Here is a 24,407-nt window from a genome sequence, read left to right on the forward strand (position 1 = left end):
TGGAAATGTCCTTCCTATCTTGTTTAATATCCTAGTATAGTGAATGTGTTTAGTTTTCAGACTGTAAAGACTAAACATTCAAAGACATTACCTTGCCCATGACAATGTTTTCCAGTATTTCCTAACAAACCGTTAAACTCATAATCTATAACATAATCATCAGATCAATCTATAGTGAAAATATTTTTGCAGCGCTTTAACAGAGACAAAGAAAATGACATTTTAATTAAAATGTGAAACTGTACTTCTTGTTTTGTTTCTCCTCAGACGCTGATGACTCTGGCTGTGTGTTGCTGAACACGTCAAGAAAGGTAAGCATGAATATTCATTAAATTAATAAAATATTATTACATCAAATATAAGTTGATTTCTGGCAGTCAGGCACTTGGCACATTGTCGATAATGAGTGCAGCCATCTGTCAATACAGTGGAGCTCCAGTCAGATCCTTGTTACCCTGTAACATTTTTACTTCAGTAGCAAAAAGATGCACTCTACAGCTCAAATCTAGTGGGATAGATAACAAAAAAGCACACAGTATTGTATACAAGCTCCTACATTGTTTTTTTTCTTCATTTGCACCTATAAAACAGTACCTTGTACACAAGAAAAGGAAATCCATCACCTACAAACTAAATGCCTTCTTTAAAGCCCCTGTCACACTGTCCCGAAATTGACACCCGATGGACACACGATTAAGGAAATGTTCAAATTCGGCTCTGATCGTAGCAACATCGGGCCATTCGTGAGGGCATCTTAAGCCATCGTATGACCGCCGGTGGAGTTTCTCAGGCTCCGGCAGCAACTTCGGGAGCAGTGGCAACATCTTTGGCATCACAAAGCATTGCCGAAGGACCTTGTGAAGGTTCATTTTCGTGTTGACTTCGTGTGTCCGTTTTGCCCTTCGTAAGGCATTCGTGAGGGCATCTTAAGCCATCGTATGACCGCCGGTGGAGTTTCTCAGGCTCCGGCAGCAACTTCGGGAGCGGTGGCAAAATCTTTGGCATATCAAAGATGGCTTAAGATGCCCTCACGAATGGCCCGATGTTGCTACGATCAGAGCCGAATTTGAACATTTCCTTTATCGTGTGTCCATCTGGTTGTTTTATTGCACAACAAAATCATGTAAACATATTATGTAAATAACCCAATTTGTGTTCTGTGAAACTAAAAAGGATATAATATATTATTTTGAAGGCGAGGAAGTTGTTGTTGCTATGGAAACAACATGACTGAGAAAACGTAATATCTGCTACATATAAAGACGAAGAAAGTAAAGAACAAAGTCGGAAAATATCAGTACAGTATCATAATACTTTAACATAATTGTTTGTGTTACTTTCGTTGCAGTTGTGTGTCTTCAATGTAATGTAAATGTTGCCTTCGTGTGTGCTTCGGGGCCATCTTCGTGCGAAATTCACAATTCCATATTCGTGTGTCCATCGGGTGTCAATTTCGGGACAGTGTGACAGGGGCTTAAGAGGAAATATTATGCTCATTCACATGTTCATATTTGTATTATACCTATACATGCTTTAATTTTCAAAAAGCTCTTTATTTTTCTGATACTGCCTGTGCTGCAGCACCTCTTTTCACCCTCTGTCTGAAACCAGAGCCCAGTCAAAGTCAGTAACTGAAGCTAAAGTTTAGTAAGTTAGCTTTAGTAGTCATGATTACCATCCGATACCGAGACCCAGTCTACTTCTTATTCTCCCCTCACACTGTAACAGCTCACAGCTCCACAGTGCACAGCTGAAGCATAGTGATGTCTGTCAAATGTTTATGTAAAATATAGTTGACGTCTGGATAGCTGTAGTGTCAGTGTGAATTTCTTCTGTGATACTGCTGTCTGCTGCTGTTTGTTTTTCATGCCACTCTGCTGTTTGCCCGCTCATTTTGTTCCATGTTAGGAGCCGGTTCCTTTAGTGTTTCGCCAGAGGAAATATCATTCTTTAAATAACGCTTCTGAATCCGGACTGCATGTGCAGAGCAGAGGGTCTAGATTGTATTTGTTTTAATCTGATCAAGCAAGGTTGTAAAATGGCAGTTAAAATGTACTGATGTGTGAATTCTTGGCTCTTGTAAATATTTCTCTTACGGTTTAATTTATTTCAAACTGTCTGCAGATTCTCACTCAGTGTGTCTTTGCTCTCTGGCCCTGAAGAGCCTCAGTCCTGTGGCGGTATTTTAAAGTGTGCGCACAGTGACAGGACTTTAAAACAGGTGTCTTCTGCCTCTGGACTTTTGCAATTTAGATCATCCACATTTCAGGTCTTTCCGGGGTCGACTAGACAAGATGAGTAACATTAATCAAGCCTGCTGCTGATGAAAATCGGCAGACAACTTTTTTTTTAAGTCAGCCAAGAAAAGGAAGGGGTTACTCTTGTGGAATATTCCAAAAATGACAAAGGCAATTTTGGTGTGATGTCATTAGATAGGAAGGAAATTAAAATTCATAGGATTCATAGGACTCACCGCAGCAATATTTGTCTTACTTATCTGTCTAGAAGTCACACATTCAGCGATATCTGTGAGTTGAGGGGATTTATTAGTAAACCAATTATCAACAGGAACTATACTCGGGATAAAATGGAAATATGCAGCTGTGTAAATCAACCACATGGTCCTTGAGTATCTGATTAGTCAAAAAAGAAAATGACTGGCTGCAGCTTCTTAAATCTAAGTGATATGCTACTAAATCATTTTGAGTTCCAGAGTGTTTGCTTGGACAAAAAATACAATTACAGATGCCACTTTTGACAAAAATGAGTTGGCATTTTGACTATTTACTAATGGAATAATTAATCAATGAATTTAGGCAACAGTCGGTTGATTCATTCATAATGAAAAGAGACATTAGTTGCATCCCTACCTTTGTATATTTCCCAGTCGAGACATCAAAGCTTCACATCACAAGTGAGCATTAAAGACAGACTTAATGGTGTAGAGTAAAGTGAGAATTTGAACGAGCTCTGATTTATTATTTTCCAATTAGATTTAAAAAGAATTAAACTATCCAATGGGGGTGGGAATCACCAGGCTCCCCACGATACGATAATATTGCGATACTTAAAGGTGACCTATCATGCAAAATGCACTTTTGTACGTCTTTTATGCATGCACATGTGTCCCCGGTGTTCCAGGGAACTCACAAAGTGTCAGAAAACACAACCCTCTCTATTTTCCTCCATACCCAAATCTCTTAAAAAGGGGCTGCAACGGATCTGATACAGACTGATCCAGATTTGAACACTTCTGTGACGTCACAGAAGTGGCGCTACGGCTATTGGGCCAACTCCACCAATCAGGAGGAGACAGCCACGGACATTGCCGTTGGAAAGCGCTGGAGACGCTGTAGTACATATGCCAGGCCTGTAGATGGTGCTGTTCTCACAGAATCAGCCCATGCAAAGACAGTGTTAAATTGAGCGAAATGAGGAATGGCTAAAATGCATGATCTGTTTGGTATTTTGAAAAATAAAAAGTATAAATATGCCTTATATAGGTATGGTCCTACACTATATTATTCAAATATAGCATGATAGGTCCACTTTAAGCCACGATACGATAGTATTGCGATTCTACGATATGCGAAGTATTGTGATACGATATATTGCGATATTGCACATCACATGGGTCATATCCATGTCCGTTTCCCCTTCCTAGTTAAAAAATGTATTTGCAATATGAATAGTTTATGTAAATGTAGATGGTATTGTTTTTGTTACTTTCATTGCAATTGTATACATGTCTTAACGTAACTTCCTGATTTATATACGACCATCTTTTGGAGGGATGTGCTACAGTTTATATACAAAAAATAAATATAAAAAAAGTGCATGTAATAAAATATCGATATTTGGCATCCGTGTATCGATACAATATTGCCACTCAAGGTATCGCGATACTATGCTGTATCGATTATTTCCACCACCCCTACTATCAAACATACTTTGATACCAGCAACCATTTTCCAGTCTCATTTTACTCATATAACGAGTAATATGTATGTGTAATATACATGTACAACAAGCCGTTTCTTGCACTACAGATGGACTGCTCTCCCCCCACAGTTCAGGGAGTTTAGAGCAGCACCCAGAGGGCATTAGTTTAAACTGGTAACCAAAGCTGTCAGATTTCACTTTGTTGTGCCTTGTTCATGTGAACAACTTGTCTGCTTCTCTTCACTAATCTCCCCATTCTGTTTTACACTCCTGCCTGTTTTTTTATCTCCTTCTGGTTTAAAAAAAATCAATTTTACATGGTCACATCCTGAAGTGGTTTGAAGAATACAGTTTTGATGTGGTGATGTTTCTGCTACAGCGGCATACTTTTTGCTTTCTTACTCAAAACTTCATAAAAGAACTCCCCAATGCTTTCTCGAGCAGATACTGTGTGGACCTTAGTGCGTATGACTAAAATGTATCTTCAAATCTTCCCAAATTAGCTTCAATTTACACCTTTTGAATCACTTGACCGGAAGAGAAACTGAACCAAAACCCGAGACATGTAGCATACGAACACAGGACAAATCAAATGTATTTATAGAGCCCTATACACAAATATCTCCACAGACTTGGAGATATGGATTCTTCTTGTGCTTGTTTTATTTTTAAAAGAACAGCAGGGAACCCACTCATCTTCAGAATTTCTGTCAATCACGCGATCAATGAAATCGAGGAGCGCTGGGTGTCTGGGCTCTTAATCGAGCTGTGTTCTTGTCAGGTGGTTCTCAGACTCCACTGGTGCGATTTAGTGAACTTTGGAGGGTGGATGCATAGTTCCATGTTTTCAAAAAGGACAGTATTTGGCTCAGAGGGGGTGGTGTAGATCAGGGATGGGCAAATGGCGGCCCGGGGACACAGGTTCACACTTTTGGTGTATCTGTGATACTTTTGACTTAAAAGTTTGGTTTTAACACTGAGTTCCTTTCAATTTGCTGTACGACATAAAGAAGACAACAATCTTTAACCTACCTTGGTGATTTTGGTAGACTGGGTCCAGGCGCCCACATCTCTAATTGTAATCACAGCGGAGTGGTGTGTGGGATTGTTGACATCTTCCTGAGTAGATTGCTTAATTATCAATGGGATAACTTGGCAGGCACTTTTACTTCTTTATTGGTATTGTGCTTTGTGTTAACCCACGCTACGCATTTTAATTAGCCACAACATGTTAAATCCCCTCCGATGATACTGACTATTTAGAACTGACATTTTTTAACAGGGGATCAGACTGTACTGCTAAACTCGCACTCAGACGACAATAAATTCTGATCTGCCGGAAATCCAAGTAATCCTCTTGACAGAAAGATCTTTCAAACCTTTTGTCAAACTGAAATCAATAAAACACGATCTGACTAAAATGTTTCCTGATAATGAGATTAGTCGAGGTTGGCCAATCTTTTTAAGGAATATTATTACCAGCGTTTATAGCATTTATTTTATAGTACTGAAAAATGTTAAGTGACGTGCTCCTTAAAATGATGTTGGCTAACTACAGTTATCTCTAGAGATACATGTTTAGTAGTCTCAATCTCCAATATGCAATATCAGAGACAGCACAGCCATATACTGTAAACACTATATAGAAAACAAATATTGTCTTAGATTTTGGATATTGTTATATTTCATGTTGTTTTTTCCTGGTTTTGAAGGCTTAATAACAGTAACGTATTGAGATTTTCTAGAATGAATCATACTGTTTTATTTGCCTTCACTGACTAAGTCTTTATTTGTGAATGCACCAATTATACATTATTTTTGTAATATTGAGGTAAAACGGTCATAAAATATAATTATATTTTGTAATTTCTCCATTTCTCCACATCCCTCAGCTCTATTTGAAATACATATTAGACAGTAATAGTATATTAACAGTATTTTTAGAGTTAACTAAAGACACAACAACACAAATCTATGAACATAGTGTATGTGAAATAAGTGACTTAAGTCCAATTATACAGAAACTCAATACATTTTGACATCGCCTTCTTCATTACACTGATTGGCATAATCAGTAAAGAATGTACCATTCAACAGACATACAGAGAGATCGAAATGACGTTTCCAACAATCCCGAATGTAAAATGATACAGTATACAGATGTGTATAAAAATATGTATAAAATATGTATATCCTATATACACAGTCAACCGACACATTTACACATATGCACACATTAAGATAAAAAAACACAACAATCAATATATACAAAATAACAGTCACTTCAATATCAATATCTTTGGTGCAAGATTGTCCATAAAATGTGCATTTATTGCAGATCATGTCCATAGCAGCATGAAAAAAAAAAAGTGTCGATCACTCTGTCTGTAAACACAAACTGAGTAAGATTGAAATTAAAGTTGACTTTGACTTCAAACACCACCAGACGTTGAACAATTTGATTCTTTCCCGCAGTATGTGAAGCTGATGAACTTCGAGGAGGAGATCCGGGCTCACAGGGACCTGGACGGCTTCCTGGCGCGGGCCACCATCCTGCTGGACGAGACCGCCGCCTCGCTGGACGACGTTCTGAAGAGGATGCTGCACAGCGTGGGCCAGGACAGCAACGCATCCGAACCCACCTGCAACTTCGAGGAGGTGATGAGCATGCTGTTCACTGACGCCGGAGCGCAGGAGGTCAACGGTAAGCAGATAAACCTGTCAGCGTGCATGTAGAATCCAGCATGAGGGGTAAAGGGATGCATTCAACTCTTTAAACACAATAAGACAGAACTTTTACCATCAAGGCACCTGACCTAAAAACATCTGAAGTGTGCACATGTCAACACCTACCTGAAAATTAGCTTCAGCTCAGGCCCGGGAGCACATTTGTCAGATTGACTCGCGAATGCTTCAAGAAGCTTTTAAGAACCAGAGGAGAGTTTGTGATGTTTGAAACGAGGCTGTCCATTTGCCCCGCGGCTTTTTGAAGTGGACTCAAATAAAGCTCAATGCGCTGAATCCTGTTGGCAGCCATTAACATGTGCAGACATCAAACGTTTCACAGTGGTTGTGCTACATTAATGCACAAGCATAAGATACACATGGTTTTTATTTATTGATCAAAACCAGGGAAAACATCACAACATATATATTTTTTAAAAAGGAATCCTGTCTGTCCCCAAACCTGGTGGTAGTTCAATATGTGTCCAGGTAATTGTAAAATAAATTGAATGTGTATTAAAACAATCTGGGGCTGAATCTACAGCAATAGAGGGAACATCAACCTTTTTTTTGGATGTCTTAAATATTTGCAAATAATCCTCTCGTATAAAAGCAGTTATTTACTTACAAAAAAATCAATATCATATAAATTGAACAATATTTTGTTGTAATTTATTTTATATTAAAACTAAATCCAGTTCCCCCCCCCCCGTCCCCCCATCCCATTCCTGGTAGTAGTTCAATATTTTTAAGATAATTGAAAATGTGTTGGGTTATCCTTTTAAAAAAAAATGCACCATGGTGCCATTTTAAGATTGCAAAAATAATGTATTTGCGAAGATCGAAAACAGCTAAAATAATCTAAACATTTACCAAAATGGTTTGCACATTTATACATATCAATCTTCCCTTTTGGAAAATGTTGTTTGTTATTGTACCTAAAATGTTACAACATTTTCTAGATATAATATGCTAGACTCTATGCTCCCCTTGCTCTCTTCTAATGCGTACATTCCTAATAAAGTGCACTTTAGTTTCTCCATTTCCCAGCCTGCAGACCCCTCTCACATTAAATCACTTGAGAGCAGGTCCGTTGGCTGAGCAGCAAATCCTCTTGGTTAGTAGTAGGTACAGTAGGTATTCTTTTAAAAACGTTTATCATGGTGCCACTCTTTCTTGTTGACATCAATCAATGATAAAACCAAAAAATAATTAATTTGAAAAGGTTGAAAACAGCTGGGGTAATAGGGTAATTCTAACACATACATTTCCTATGAAGGACCATATCGTTTCTGCAGGTTTGGCGATCATTTTCCAGCCTGCAAAGCCTCTTGGTTAAGGCGGATCTCCTCAGCCCATTACAGAAATCTGCCCTCCTACATAACAGTATGCGGCCATTGTTGAAGCCCCGCTCCCTGCCAAAAGCTGCACTGAACATTCACCAATCAAACTCTGCTTTCTTTTTAGTTAACGTCAGTCCAGATTAAATGTTTCCAGCACATAAATCTTGCTGGCGGTGAAATGAGAGGGGTTTCCTGCCGTTATAAGAACATGTTGAGGTAATGGTGGTGTCAGGGCTGGCTGTCATGTATCTGCCTCCGGTGTTTTCCTGTCGTTCTGAGCTGGTGTGCGCAGTGGCTGATGGTTAGTCGGAGGTGGGTGGTGTGTGACACTCAACTCTGACAGATCGGGGAGGTGATAATTGACTTCTGTCATCGATCACTCACTTAGCTTTTCAAATGGCTCTCTGAGACTCTCAAGCTGTGGTGGCTGCGACTACTTCACTGTTTCTCTCCCGGAATACTCAGAGGCAAAAGAAGAGACCTTTTTTTTATATTTGAGGCTGCCATTTTAACTTAAAGGCTTCCTGCACACTGGGCTGTCTGGAAAATCAATTTGAGAATTCAGCAATATCTGGAGGTTTTACTACATTTGGAAATTCTATAAATCAGAATCAGGTTTATCACCAGGTAGGTTTACACGTACGAGGATTTTGACTTGGTGTCGTGGTGCATACATAAAAGTAAAACAAGAATTAAAAATACAGGTAGAGATTAAAAATATAGTAAAATATAACAGTAGGGCAAAAAACACAGTTGCAATTATTTGAACTGAAATTGCAATTTGCAATAAGGACTGCCTGGCATAATTCATCTCTTCTCTTTTCTGAGTTTAATGTATTTGTATGCATGGTCCTTGTTGAAATAAATACATTTCAAGAATACATAATAACTTATAACTCAGGTTAATAGAGTAATTCAGAATATCTTTATTATAATCCTCATTACCATTGAAACATATATTTTTAAGAGGCATCGAATGTGTTATATGAGTCAGTAAGTTCTGATATGTAGGTCGAGATATCTCTACAACGCCACACTATTTAATTAAAAATGGTGTTTAAACACATATTTAGCTTTTAACAAATATTGTGCTTCCTGTTTTTTTTAATAGTGCACTAGTCCAGATTGGGATTATGATAACATTTTTAATTTATTGTGCAGCCATAGTATAACACATTGTAAAATAAAGGAAAACACTTTATCATGAAAATGAATTGACGGCAATAGAGTGATAGTTGTACAGTAAACCAATTGTCTGCAGAGTGTTGTCACGATACCAACATTTGGGTTTTGATACCGATACCAAGTCAAGAATTGCGATTCCGATTATTTTTCGATACTTTTCTTAAAAAAAGGGAAACAGTCTTAAATGTAATTATTGTGCTTTATTTCATACCAGAACCATAACCATAACACAAACTTTTAAACAATGAGAACAATAAATTAAATACATGACTAGAATTTGTATTAAATACAATTAAGCATCATCTATAAACAACTTTTTTGTTTTTCGCTTCTGGCGTCTTTTTTGTCAACAAGCCGAGGCGCAGCGGCAGTTGCACTCCCACTTGCAGCCATGCTTCTCGCTTTTCTCACATGCTCTGGGAGCTAGCGCGTGCACGAGAGAGGGGAGGGACTTGGAGCGTGCTTGAGAGGGGAGGGACTGCAGGCACGGCTGCAGTGCAGGGAGTGGAAGCAGAGCGCTGAACACACACGGCTCATTAAAACGGCACTTTCTCACCGGAGTACTTTTCCCCGTTATTCTTAAAGTACCGATACTAATGAAACGGAGGAATCGTAACGTTTTTAACGGCAGGGTTTCGCGGTACCTTTCAAGTATCGGTACACCGTGCAAAATATTTCCAAATGATCAGTAATAGTCGGTAATCACATTTGCATCCTTATCAACGTGCTAAATTAGATTAATAGTCCTAGTTTTTAAACTAATAAAACTAATATCGTGCAAAAAAAAGTCGGTGAAATGCTGGAATAGGGATGTAGGGAATAGTAGATGGAAATGTGGTGATAATTAATTACGAGAAGAATGATGTAACAGCGCCACATTTATGCAGCAAATAATGACGACAAAGATGAGCTGTAGCTATTGAATACTATCTACAGATGGATTTAACAAAAATAATTATTTACAGAATGAGCAGAACAAAAAGGAGGAAATTAGGTTACATTATCAAATATGCATTCATATCATAATAGGTCTTTTTTCAAGCTATTATTTGGTATTTTTAATTATTTAATAGGAACATGCACCACTTCAAAACATGGATTCCTCATTCTCAAATCCATCTCTCCAGTATGTTGTAATGAGTTCCCTTCACTGACAGTGAGATGTAGGACACCTGAATTAAAATTCAGAAGAACATTCACACATGTCAGGATGAGGGGGGGGGGACAAAGGTCTTTGGGGAATACATTCATATTGCACGTAAGTATATTATCGACAAGACATATCTCTTCAGGTATTAATTTCTGCCGTATCTACACTTACTCTGCTGCAGCGATATGGCTGGCTCATTTGGAGTGTAATACTGTACAGCTGAGAGATAAAGAGAACAGGGCCGAGATTATAACCGCCACAGTGAGAACGGAGAATTACCCAAATGAAAAAAGATGAAAAGCCCTCAGAGATAATTAGTCCTGCTATAACTTGTGCAGAGGAGCCAACTCAAGCTGTTTCTTTTTGGGTTCACTTTGGTCTTGGGATCCAAAGATGGCTACACACATTGTTCAGCGGGATAACGAACAGCATTGCTGATGATCCAATGCATTAATAATAAGAGCCAGTGGAGAAGCAATGGGATAATACACCACATACATAATCTCCTTTATATTCCCACCACCGTGACAAAGAAGTACTTGTGTAACTATTCACATGTGATTATAATAAAACTAACTGTTTACTTACATTGAGCTAAATACTCCCAAACCATGGTTATGTATGATCATCAACAAGATGAACACTAAATATTATATATTTCTTAATTTGAAATGACAGATTACAGGGAATTAATCATTTATAGAATATTAGAAAACATTAAGAAAATATTATCTTCTGCAAAACGTAGTTAAACTAATGGGAAAATGACATTGAAATTAGTTTCAATGCTCCTCAAGACTGGTTCTGTATTTTACTGTAAATCAGATGAAATAAGACTTAAATATTCTTTTTTTTTTTTATATATATATATTACAGATTACAGGGAATTATTTATTTACAGAATATAAGAGATAAGATAAGAAAACACTTAAAATTCTCCGGACACAAAATTAAGTTTTACTAACTCTAAGCCGGCCTCTAAAAAAAAACGTCCTGCTTTAAGATCCTCAGTAACTATTCAAACCAATACATGATTACGGGACATTGAAGATGATGACAGTGCTTACAATAGTGATGAGCGCCTGCCACACAATGACTAATCGTCAATATTTCAGTAATGATGTTTAATTGTGTTTCCCTCTCTTCCTCCTTGATGCTGTTAGCGGCTACCGTGCTACATGCCCTGCTGATTGTGGGCCCTGTTTGTGATGACTGTACCATCATTTCTCCCTAAATTGCTGTCACCTTTGATCGATCTCACCCGCTTTCCACTTTGCCTCAATTTGCATAATCCTCCTGATTTTTTTTTTTATTATGCCAGCTCAAATCAGACTGAAAAACATTCACATCAATTCAAAGCTGTAGAGGAAAGAGGGGGATCTCTTTTCCTAAAAATAAAAAGCTTAATGTCTTAAAAAAACCTTTAACTGCAATAATGTTCACATTTAATGATCCTTAATATCACATACAACCTGTTTAGTGTACCAAAAGTATGCATCTGTTGAGGCACAAGGATAATTACTTACCTAACATACTTTGTGCTGATGCATGCTCATCGTCTGACAGGTGGAACTCTGAATATTCTGCATATGATTAATTCTGTTTCACAGGAAAAGGTGCGGTGAATTCCTGAATCAAGCCACCATGCCTTCTCTGTTATAATAAAATATCTTTTCCAGGCCGGCGGCATGACTTTTCACCGTGAAAATCTCTCTGTAGCGTTCTGCGGGAATGATCAGAATACTAAATTGGTGACATTAATTCAAGCTCTTTTGCCACGTTGAAAAAATGGTGGCCACACATGTCATTTTTTCTCGTCTTGATCTCTTCATTGACGTATGGTTTCTCTACACACACTATCAGTGATAAAATCCAATTTTTGATAATAGCCTGTAGACGGTAATCAAGATAAGATCGCTCTGCGCCTAACAACGACGAGACATTGAGGGATTTTCTCTGGAAAATGATATTTAATATGCATGAGGTAAAGGAGGGCAGGAAATGAAGCTTCTGTTCAGCAGAGATATTTATGTGCGTGTCTGTTAACCAGAAAGTGTGTCGATATGTGTGTGTGTGTATTTCAGTGTCTTCGTTTGTGTACTATATTAGATTCAGGTCGCCTGTTGATCTGAAAAGGTGACTGAACTGACTCTGGTTTCTCCCCTTGGTTTTTTCTCCCTTTTTTCTCCACATGCAGACAAGTCTCAAAGTTTCGTTTTCTTTGATGATGGTAAGATGTGCTAATTGGATCTAAATGTCAGCATCAGCCGCCATGAGGCTGCAATCAGTGGTTTGCTTGTGTACCAATCACCATCAGTATGCCCTTTGTGTTCCCCTCCATGTTCGGGACTGGGTCGATCCATTGAGTCATCAAATGATTACAGACACCAGCAATCCGTCCTCTGTCACAGATATCGATGCCTCTTCAGATCTCCTCCAATCAACGTGACTCCTCCCTTTGTTCCATATTCATTTTACATCGATATCGTGATATGAGACTGGATAAGGTCTTGGATTTTGAATATTCTTAGTCTTTTCCTGGGTTCAACGGCTGCTCACCAGACTTGTAGCTTTACTTAGTAGTTTTATTTTTCTTTACATACACGGTCTATATATTACTATTGATCATTTAGCAATATTTAAAAATCTCCTTGTGTTTATTACTATGTTAGGGCATCGATGTCCAACCCTACATCGTCACAATGTATATCGAGGAATTTGGTCATAAATATTGCAATATGTTTTTCATATCGCCCAGCCCTACCTCTGAGAATTCTTTGATTTCAAGGAGACAACTTTTACCTTTTTGGTAATAGATATATATTTCCTTGGCTTTTTTGGGGAGATTATTTACAAATGTTTTCAAACTGGTCTCTCAATTACAGTCGTTTGTTGGTGTACAAATTAAATCTTCTCCTTGTGTAATTATTTTGTGAAAGCATCAATGTCCAACCCTACGATATCTTCACATTATCGCTATTGAGGTTAGAGATATTTCCTTGGCTTTTCCTTTTGGAGATTATATATTAGTTTTCAAACTGATCATAAAATGTGAATTTAGCTTTTACAGAACTTGCCTTTGATGTCATATCCATATGGGGCATTGGTTTATTTACCATCAAAGCAATTTGTTTTCATGCAAGCCAATAGAAGATAATGACAACCTCTTTACATAATAAGGATCCGCAATTGACCCAGTCCTTGTGGCCCTCTCATTGTGATGTGACATCAGTCGTATGTATGTGTGCTGCATGGTGATTGGCTGTGACGAATTCCTAATGTGCAGTGCCTCGTTTGCCACTTCTGTTAAGATCCTTCCTGTGTTTTAATCGCCTCCTTCAAAGTGCCCTCCACTCGCCACGCTTTGAAGGAAACCAATCATCCCCCCTTTGTGTGTGTGTATTCGCTGGAAGGTCTACCAATGGATGCGATCAAAGTTAATCTTTAAGACGTCATAAGATCATCGGGATTCACTGAGGTCTCCTTGCCCAAAAGGCTCACGGCTGTTTCAGACACTGACACAGAAACAAATAACCTCAGTATGTGTGTTGTACGTCTATCACTGTAGATTTCCCGCTGATGTTAGACTGGTGCGTCAGCCAAAATAAATATTAACATCAGTGTTTTTGAACCGCTTAAGCGTAATTGATTTGTCTCTCTCTCTTGTTTGTGACAGAGTGGATTATTCACGTTTGATTTACAGAAATTCCAATCAGTTTCCCCCCCCCCCCCCCCTCAAACCAAGCCTTGTGAATAATGCAGTAAAGAAAAAAAATCCAACAAACATCCACAGAGATCAAAGGGGCCAATCCAGCCATCCGGTCTCGCCTCCCTCATATTTTTTCATCACTTTCCATTGAAGTTTGTCACATTTGATATGCTGCATCTGTGGTTTTTCTTTTCTCCCTTCCTGTGTATGGAAACGGTGGTGCTTGCATACCAAAAGCTGATGAAACCATGCAGAAATCTTCACTTAAGTGACAAGTGTCAAATGTGCAAGTCTTAATTAGTCTGCCACTTGATCACATAAGAAACCTTACTCACACACTTCCCACATATTCATAGAGGAGAATTCAGGGCATTGAGTTTCATTCCTTTCTATGAAGAGGTTAAAACTGACTGAGGACATGGAATGTTGGAATGTTGGAATGTTGGAATGACCGCTCACACAGAGAATATTGATCGTTTGTTTCCAATTTTAAGTCCTCCTATCAAATATTTATTTATTTATTTATGGATGCTTTAACCTTCATTGCACAGAAAAAAAAGTCCATGCAAAGTTTGACAAACGATTTATTTGTTTCTCCAAACTCGCCTTGAATCTCAGTTGAAGTTGTGAAAACAAACAGGATTTTTACCATCTTTGCAACTACTGCAGAAGCGATTCGTCGTCCAGTGTTAATTTGTCACTGATTGATACTTTAAACCTCACGTACGCCGTTGATGGAGTTGTCAACTTTTATGAGGAAACATGTTTTTCAGATTCATGACAGATACAAAAACAAAATAAAAAATGTAATCACAAAACTCACAACTCTCGACCTTAACTATTCATTCAGTCGTTTTGTAAAAGCTTGCCACGCTTAGTGATAGTGATAGTCAACCCTGAACACCTGCATTCATGCTTTGTTCTGGCGGTTGAATAATTTCCAATGCTAAATCTCTCTCACTTAGAAACACAAAATGAATTGCCACTGAAAGATATTGAAGTATGAAGGCTAGCAGTGTGAGCTTCTCTGGTGGTCTGACATGTATCCTGTTGATATGGAAGACCACAAAAACCCCCCTCACACATTTATGTTTCTGTCTCCCATATCTTCACCTCTCTCTCTCTCTCTCTCTCTCGTAACATCTACTTTTCATCACATTTCACTCTTCTCTTTATCTTTTGATCTTTTCTTTTGTTCTGTTTGCATGGCCCTCTCTTTCTATCCCTCCCCTCCTCTCCTCACTGACGTCAATAAGAAATTGGATGGTTTTTGATTATTACATGGCTGTCAGGCTTACTGCTATTAATTGAATTGAATCCCAGTCCATCTCCTTTACTTCTCCATCCCTTCCCTCCCTCTCTCTCTCTCCCTCTCCCTTCTTCTTTTAACTCTCATTTTCCTTCTTGTTTGTTCTTTGTTTTTGCTATCATTTTTCTCCCCCCTTCATTCCCTTGGTGTTCCTTTGCCCCTATTTCTGCTTGCATTTCCTCTCTCTCAGTTTCGTGTCTCCTCCTTCTCGTGTCTCAATATTTCTTCCTTTTCCTCCCGCCTTTTTCTCCCGCTCTCTTCCGCCCTCACGTGCCAGCTTTTCCTTCCCCTTGTCATTTCTCTTTCTCTACAGGCTTCTTTTTATCCTTTCTCTATACCCCTCGTGCTCTTGTCTCCCCCCCCCCCCCCTCCTCCTCTCTCTCCTCTCTGATGCTGGCTCTCACTCCTTGAGCACTGTGATACTGTTGTCATGGTGACGCCCATCATTTTCTGGCATGAATGGAGGACAGTTTATTGATGAGACTGCAGGGTAAAAGAGAGAGAAAGAGAGGGTGATGGAGAGGAAGACAAAGACAGACGGAAAGAAAAAGGGGAAACCAGTGGCAGGGAACATCTGAATGATATGGAAATGATCGTCCCCGCTGCTCACCATACAAAACATTTCCACTCGGTAATTTTCTCAGTGCTGATGAGTCGAGAAAATTGCGAGCTGAAAAACGCTGAATCTTGTCGAGGGGTTTTAGGATAGTCGGGGTTGCTGGAGAATATCCCCCCAAACACTATTATCCATCCCTGCGAGTGTGAGAAAGGAGATTCCTCTCTTATTAGGAAGCAGCGAGCTGGTTCCCCCGTGTGTCCCTAGCTGCCCGTGTTTAATGATTTGTCCTGTTGTAAACATGGTCAGAATAATGTGTTTTTGTTTCATCTGGGAACACGGGCGTTGGTGTTATCCGGGGTCTGATGGACACTGTCATTAGTTTGTTGTTGCTGCGGTGTTTGCACACAATGCAGACTGGCAGAAGCGATTAAAGCAGAAGGCGAGCTTGTTAGAAACTTCTGATGTAGACATCACATTGAGAGGCTTGGCACAGCAGACAGAGATGCAGACAGAGACACAGACTTCTATCGAGGGTTTTTAGGCATTCAGCTCACACCATTATGCTGGATGAAGAAATCAGAGCCAGTTGTATATATTTAAACAGCATAAATGCGGTAATGAATGTGTACATGTTTAGGATAGTTAAAGGCAGCTAACAATCATTTATTGTACGAGAAGGATTTAACAGTGTAGCAGAGAATAAGAACATGTGGGGATAAACTGGACTGGAGGTGGATCTCATCTGACTTGTTTTTGACCTCTGACCTTTCCCATACAGTGCACCTGCTGTCAGAGACGATCCAGGGAGCTACAGCCACCGCCACCGGCATCCAGTACCAGCAGTCCTGGCTCTGCATCCTGTAAGACATCATGTGTCCATTGAAATATTGATGTAATACAAGAGGTTAACCAACAATAATCTATCCAGAATTTGTGTGAATTTATAAATGTATTATAGCATCTCAAATGAAAAGACAATCTCCCGCTGTTAGTTACAAGTCAAATGGAATATTTGTGGTTTGAGATTTTGCTTAAGAAACAGTCTGTAGGCATCACATTTTATTTTACAATTCGTAGACTAACCAATCAATGGATTAAATGGAATACATAATCAATTTATAATTTGTAAAGGGTTTTGGAATAAAATAAAACTTATTTTAATCCTGATAATATCAGTGTTTGAATAATTGTTTGTCATTTAATTTGGAAGAGTTGTAGATTTGAGGAGGTCAAATCATTGATTTCCCTAAACATGAAAATTAAAGAATAGAAAAAAAATTACTACTTTTTGAGATTCTGTACATGGATTTATTTCGAAGTGAGAATATGTGGAGGTGGTAAAATAGTCATGTTTGAAAAAATTCAATATTTCTGTTGAGCTGCAGGATTGAGTGTGGAAAGCCTCTGCAGAATATTTATGTGTGAACATTAACATATATGTTCGTGTATGTGTGTATGATTGTCTGAAGGTGATCGCAGGCTCACCAAGCACATTTAAATACTGTCTACCTGTTGCTGCGGAGAGAGAGAGGTTAATCTATGGAAATGAAGGTGAGGTGAGGCGGTGACATTTATAAAAAACCTCTTCCTTCTCCCTCTGCTCTCCAGCTGCAACGTGAAGTATCTCCAGAGGCGTCACGTGTGCATCTCCCGCCTGGAGAGGCCACAAAACTGGGGGGAGAACTGCTGCGAGGTCCGCTATGTCATCCTGATCCTCGCCCCATCCAAAATGGTAACTGCCGCCCCCCCCCGAGGGTGGAAATGATACGGGGGGGATTTATGTCACTTTGCTGCATTACTGAGACATTTGAAGACCAACTTGTTTGGCATTTATTAATCTATATTCTTACATTATCTACCGTATTTGTCCTTGCCTTTAGCTACTACTCTCATTTAACTAAAATGTCCTTCGTTATGAATTAGCTTTTTAGTTTCTTCAATGAATCACTAATAACGGGCTGTGAAGAAATGTTTCTTTTATTTCCACAGCCAGTCTTTTCTCTCTTAGCAGAAGTGTTAATAGTCATGTAAAGTGTGTTAGCTGCAGGTGTATGGGTTTGTAAAGTCCATCTCACTGTAATCATCCGTAATTGATCATTTGCATACCCTCCTGCTTTCATCTACTGTAACTAAAAGGAAAATGTGTATTAGTTCCAACTTTTAATGTTATTCTCCTATTGAAAATTCTGGTCCAGTCTGCCACCTGTCATGAGTCCAATTCAGTTTTGTTTGCTTAAAAGAATGCCCAGTTCTGCATGAAACTATTGAATGGATAAGGATCACTATATTTCTGCGTTTGCATATTTTCACACCCAAATGCGCAGATTAGTTTTCAACAGGATTGTATGGCATCATGCCTCTAAATACCTTTTGTGTTGTTTCCTTCAAGAAGACCATAATCACATGTTAGAAACAATCATGTTGCGATGATGACAGTTTGGAAAATGGTTTTCGTAATTGAAACAGAAATGAACCACAGTATTTACATGACATGACATAATCAAACAATAAAACCACCGAATGCTTCTACATTTATTTGAGAGGCTCTGTCAGGTTGTGTTATATGGGTGTAGTAACAGTGTAATTATGGTGTGATATGGGGGTCTTTTTGGTGTTACATGGGTGTAATATGGTTCTAATATTAGTGAAACGTTGATGTGATGAAAGTGTAACAACAGTGTAATAATGGTGTATTATAGGTTTAAAATGGGTCTAATAACAGTGTAACCTTGTCAAAATAAGGGAGTAATATGGGCGTAATAACAGTGTATTATGGGTGTAAGGTATCAAATCAATCACATTTCCAAAAATATTGACTGCCCATTTAAGGGTGAAAGAAATATAAATCTTAATTTTAGGTTCATTTGCTTCCAGTTCTTCTTGCGTTTTATATTTAAATTCACTAAAATATAGGAAGTGCTTCTGAACGAGCAGCTAATCTGTCTGTTGAACTGAATCCAATCCAAAGCCCTCGCAGCGTTTTGTGTGGGCGCGAGTGTCCTGGCCGTCGGGTCACTGTTGAGCAGTATTGCTGTTTCTCCTTCAGCCTCTGCTGTTGCCAATGGAGATCCACATATCCTATAATACAAACCCTTCTCTCCCATCAAAACATGAACTATTTCTTCTTCCCATCAAACCACTCAACCCTTCTGTCCTCCACTGCTTCATCCTGAGCTTTTAACACACACACACACACACACACACACACACACACACACACACACACACACACACACACACACACACACACACACACACACACACACACACACACACACACACACACACACACACACACACACACACACACACACACACACACACACTTCACTCTCCCATCTTCACATGGCGCTGATTGTTGTTCCTCTCTCGATTGGAAACCTCCAATCCTACACCGCCTCTCTGCTGTAAAAAAAGGGATTTCTTCATGCTGGGCCTACTTTTAGTGCGGTATCCCCCACTAAGAACTCAATTTTCCCGACCCACCATCAAACTGTGGAACCACCAGGGGGCTGGAGTGACCCTGGCAATCAGCGATGCTTCAGCTAACTGCATCGGGTTTTCTGTTTGTTTGTTTGTTTGTTTGTTTGTGTAGCTCTGTTTTCCCTTAGTGTCCTTGCCTGTTTTTCAAATACTTCCAGCGCCCTACTTGCCAGTCCTGCAGGCAGCAATCACAACCACTAATGGCCTTCTCGCAGACATTAATCTAAGCCCCAAGGAAACATAAAGCACTGTTATGTCTCAATGAACCTTGATGGGCACTGGTTCTGCGACAAGAAACCTTTGAAGGGGCATGATTTTAATTATAATGGGAATTCCTTTGGTGGGCAAATGTGTGTAATCATGTTGCGTGTGAGTACTTCCATCACACACCATTTAGAAAGCTTCACGGCATTTGTGGCTTTTTTAGTTGTCTTTAGCCAGCGTGAATGTGCTGAACAGACGTGACCTTTCTTTAAAAGTGCTGTTTCTCATTCACTGTTGCCCTCAAAGAAGCTCCTCTAGCTCCACTGCTAGTTGAACAAGCTTCCCTCAGTCTTTGATGTTGATCACAGTTGGCTACATTTCTACACACACACTTTCCCAGTTTCTCTGGTTAATCAATCTAGTGACCTTCAAACCAAGAGGATAAATCCAACTGAATATATTGTTCTCTCCACTTTTCCTCTACAAGCAGGTCGCATTTCTCAAATATCAGCATTGATGAGACTACGTTTTGACCCTTATTGTTCCTAGTAGATTCCAGTAGAAAAGCATTGTTGATCCCATTAATGTTCCACTACTGTCACCATCAGGTGGATATGTCAATACAGCTATTTGATGGTATCATGAAATGCACACATGACATTCATTTCCCCTCATTTTCACTTGATTAATTGTAATGATCCAATGCCTGAAATCAAATCATCGTCTCCTTATTCAACAATTCGGAAGATGTTTCGCATTATGGGCCCGTTTAAGAGAAGCTAATTGTTTGGATGAACACACGTAGTAATGCAGCGTGACATTATTCATGCTCCTGTTGATTAGTGCTTAATTTACGTTACAAAGGTAGGTTAAAGTGAGTCACTCGAGGTTTCACAGGATAAACAAACATCTCAATAGGAAAAACATTTTCACCCTGACATCCCACATACACAGACTTTGGTGCCTTTTGTACACTTCTATTTCCTTAGAAGTAGAGGGTTACATAAAACAATTAAATATGTGGATTATACAGACATTGAAATGCATTCTTTTTTGTCGGCACACTCTAACGGTGAATGAGAACAAACCCGCAGTCGGGCTGAAGGTGCTTTATTGTGAAAGCAAGCCTTTACATTCATCGAGAGCCATTCTCTGGGCTCTGGTTGATATTCAGTCACCACTGTGAAAAAGCTTAAAGGCTTTAGTTACTCTGTTTGCTGCTTCTGCTGCACGCGCTGAGCCCCTCCATGTCGGTATCATCATTCCCTGGCACACCGTCTCAGAGCCTCCCAGGACATTATTACCATCGCCCTGTGCCTTGTGATGGTATTATTTCCAACAGATGTGGGATTATGGACAAAAGCGCCCCAAACCCCCGACTCCAAACCTGTCCGTTTGTTGAAGCATGATGTTTACATAGTCCTTATTATCAGACCAGATTCTATATATCCAGTACTGCATTGGAAATAGAAGCATGAGTTTCAGTGCATTGCATTAAATATGTTTTGCAAGTAAGAGATATTCAATAATGGCATTTTAAGTTGTGATTGCTTATAGATTACAATATCATGATATAACACATTTTGAATTGAAAGGGAAATTATACACGAATTGACCAGGTGAAAATGTTTTGGGCAAATTAAATACCAGGAAAACAAAGGACTTATTACACATCGATTTAAAAATAAATAAATATACATAACATTTCTAATAGTATTTATGACAGTATATAGTGATCTAGATTCTAGACCAATACATTTTTTAAAATTGTGATATTTTGACCTTTTTAAGCCATACATTTGAATAAAAAAATGAAGCCGCAGTTATCTCGACTTTTGTTTAAACATTTACTGACAAGTAAGAAAGAAAGGTTTGAAACTTTGAAAGGTAGAAGTAATCCTGCAGGGAAAGATATTTTGACTTTGTGATTCCCTTAAGATCTACAAAGCGTTGCAGCATCTTTCAGCTTATTGTTTTAGTTTAATAAAACGCTACATTACTCTTTTTTAAATTACCTCAAAACACAAACCATTGCCATTTTCCACCTCATGAGGCAGCTGTTTTGTATGCTAAAGCTTTGAAAAACACAACCGTCTTAATCGTTACTGGCTAAACGGCAAGATATTTCCCTTGCATGATGGTGGAGACCAAAACTGAGCGAAAAGCAGATTGAAAATTCAACTTAAATTCATCAGCTGGACGCAACTCGTCAACTCGTTGCATAAAAAAGGAACTATTAAGCCATTAGGTTATAATATGTCAGTGTTGTCACTACAGCTACATGTTATTGGTTTTACATTGGTTTAACAACCGGCCATCTTCACACTGCATCACCTCTCCCTTACAGAAAAGCACCAAGACGGCTATGGAGCTGGGCAGGACGTTCGCCACGCTCTTCTCCGACATCTCCTTCAGGCAGAAGCTCCTGGAGACCAAGACCCAGCAGGAGTTCAAGGAGGCGCTGGTGTTCCAGAGGCACCAGCTGACGGCAACCCTCCAGCAGCCCACCGCCCTGGGGAAGGAAGAGACGGACCCCCGCAGTCAAAAGCCCCTCGAGGTTAGCACCAGCTTTTATACGTGTGTGTGTGTGAGAAGCATATCCTGTGTAGACAACCTTTCAGTGTAAGGTGATGAGGCACATTTCCACACTTTGTAAAGCACCGTCTATTCACATTATGATGGCATTATGAGTCATTTCCAGTGCCCTGAGATGAGGCTTCGTTAGCACTCACTTCCTCTTCATGTCAGACTTAATGTATTTCCCGAAATCTTGTCCTCCTATATCTTCCTCCTCACCTTTTACCTACGTCTCCTCATCTCATTTCTATACAGCGCTCTGAATAGATGAACTATGCACATTCATTTACACATTTCAACTTTTTTTTTGACCCCGCTTCCAATTCTTTTTTCATTTATAACACCCCACCTCCTCCTCATCCTCCTCATGATCATCCACTTCCTCCTCTTCGCTCAGTTGGCGTGACTTCTCCATCTTTTCCGTCCACCTAATCAATCAGCGTCAACTCCTGCCAGGCCTCCTCAGTGGGCAAATGACCTTACATCTCTCACAGTCCTGTCAGATCTCCCCACCCTTTAGCTACATGTACACACACACACACACCACACACACACACACACACACACACACACACACACACACACACACACACACACACACACACACACACACACACACACACACACACACACACACACACACACACACACACACACACGCCTCTAGAGGGGCTCTGCTCAATGCCACAGAGCAACATTTCCTCTTAATGTTGCCGTTGACAGGCCAGGGCTCCCAGACGTTTCCCCTTTTTTTTTATAGTGCTGGATTTTGTTAGGTGTTTATCCCAGGGCTTGAAAGGCTCAGTGCCACTCAGTGAAAGCACGATATATAGAGAGAGACAGAAAAGGCGAAAGAGGGATTGTAGGTGGTGGAGCAGGTGAAATTAAGAGGGAACAGAAAAGGAGACCACCTCCTTCCTTTTTCAAAAATTGGCATCGGACCACCCGCAAGAACACACCACTTTCCTACACTTTACAAAAACAAGGCCAAATGGTTTGTGTTGTGTTTTTATGTTTTTCCTTCCCATTGCCTCTCTCTATCGACCGTTTAGAAAGAATGGCTAACAGGTGGACAGTAATTCCTCCTGCGAGACTTTTGTTTATCGAACCTGAGCCAAGATCTGGTGATCAGGCCACACACACACACGCACACACACACACACACACACACACACACACACACACACACACACACACACACACACACACACACACACACACACACACACACACACACACACACACACACACACACACACACACACACACACACACACACACACACACACACACACACACACTAACCTAACCAAGTCTTCACCCTAAAATGAATGATTCCTCTCATGGGGACCTCCATTTTGTCCCCATAAGGGAGGCGAGTCCCCACACGTGACTGTGTAAACAGATTTACGTCCCCACAAGTATAGTAATGCCAGGCCACACACACACACACACACACACACACACACACACACACACACACACACACACGCGGCTCCCTTGTAATAATAAATGGTTCCATGATGTATGAGGATTTAATGGATGAACAGTCCTTGTTGAGCAAGCGTGTGTGGCTTCATAAAACAAGCCGGCGCACTCAGGGAGAAAAGCAGAGATGTTGATGTTGTTTTGTTTTCAGGTTGTTAAAAAATGCTCCGTTCTGCCAAAAAACTTCAAAAGTCTTTCGGATGACGAATGAGGCAGGAGTGATTTTCCTCTGGGCTTTTCCTACTCGCACACACACCTTCGTCACCCCTAGTTGTGTAATGCCATGTTCAACAAGAAAATGAAAAATTCGGTAATTAGATCATTTGCTTAATAAGCTCAGGAAGGACTGCTCATTTTCTCTAACGTGTTTAACCTTAAAGCTTATGTTTTAAAGAAGCACTTTATGTCTCTCTCTGTGAATCACGTGTTTCTTTCCCCAGCGTCTTCCTCTTGACATCTCTAAAAATAATCTTCCATCCCTTGCAGGTAGCTGTCATCTCTTAGTGATTCTTGATCGTTCAGGGATCTTTTTTTTAAATCTACACAAAATGTAGTCCCGCTGATCTGCTTACTTCCTTTTGGATTACGCAAGTGAAGCTTTCCTCGGACTATCTCGATAAGTTTTATGATTTCAAATCAGCTTTCCGAAAGCCCCCTGTGGAATCACCGGGGTCTTAGCTGAATCATCAAATGGGTCATTTTTCATTTTGATTTCATTGTCCATACAGTGCACC

The 24,407-nt window shown here is 39.7% G+C and overlaps 1 protein-coding gene across 1 annotated transcript in view; it reads left to right on the top strand.

Annotated features, from left to right (window-relative positions):
- The first annotated feature begins 270 nt into the window (after positions 1 to 270).
- Positions 271 to 24,407, top strand: part of slc4a11 (solute carrier family 4 member 11) — a 52,565-nt gene continuing 28,428 nt past the window's right edge. Inside the window, exons 1-6 of the mRNA XM_079693328.1 lie at positions 271 to 311; positions 6,418 to 6,646; positions 12,542 to 12,574; positions 16,700 to 16,781; positions 17,530 to 17,653; positions 21,956 to 22,165. Of these exons, the coding sequence (XP_079549454.1) occupies positions 6,430 to 6,646; positions 12,542 to 12,574; positions 16,700 to 16,781; positions 17,530 to 17,653; positions 21,956 to 22,165 (666 nt within the window). The 5' untranslated portion in view covers positions 271 to 311; positions 6,418 to 6,429. The remainder of the gene's footprint in view (positions 312 to 6,417; positions 6,647 to 12,541; positions 12,575 to 16,699; positions 16,782 to 17,529; positions 17,654 to 21,955; positions 22,166 to 24,407) is intronic.

This window comes from Notothenia rossii (genome assembly GCF_949606895.1).
Source record: "Notothenia rossii genome assembly, chromosome: 7".
Lineage (NCBI taxonomy): Eukaryota > Metazoa > Chordata > Actinopteri > Perciformes > Nototheniidae > Notothenia > Notothenia rossii.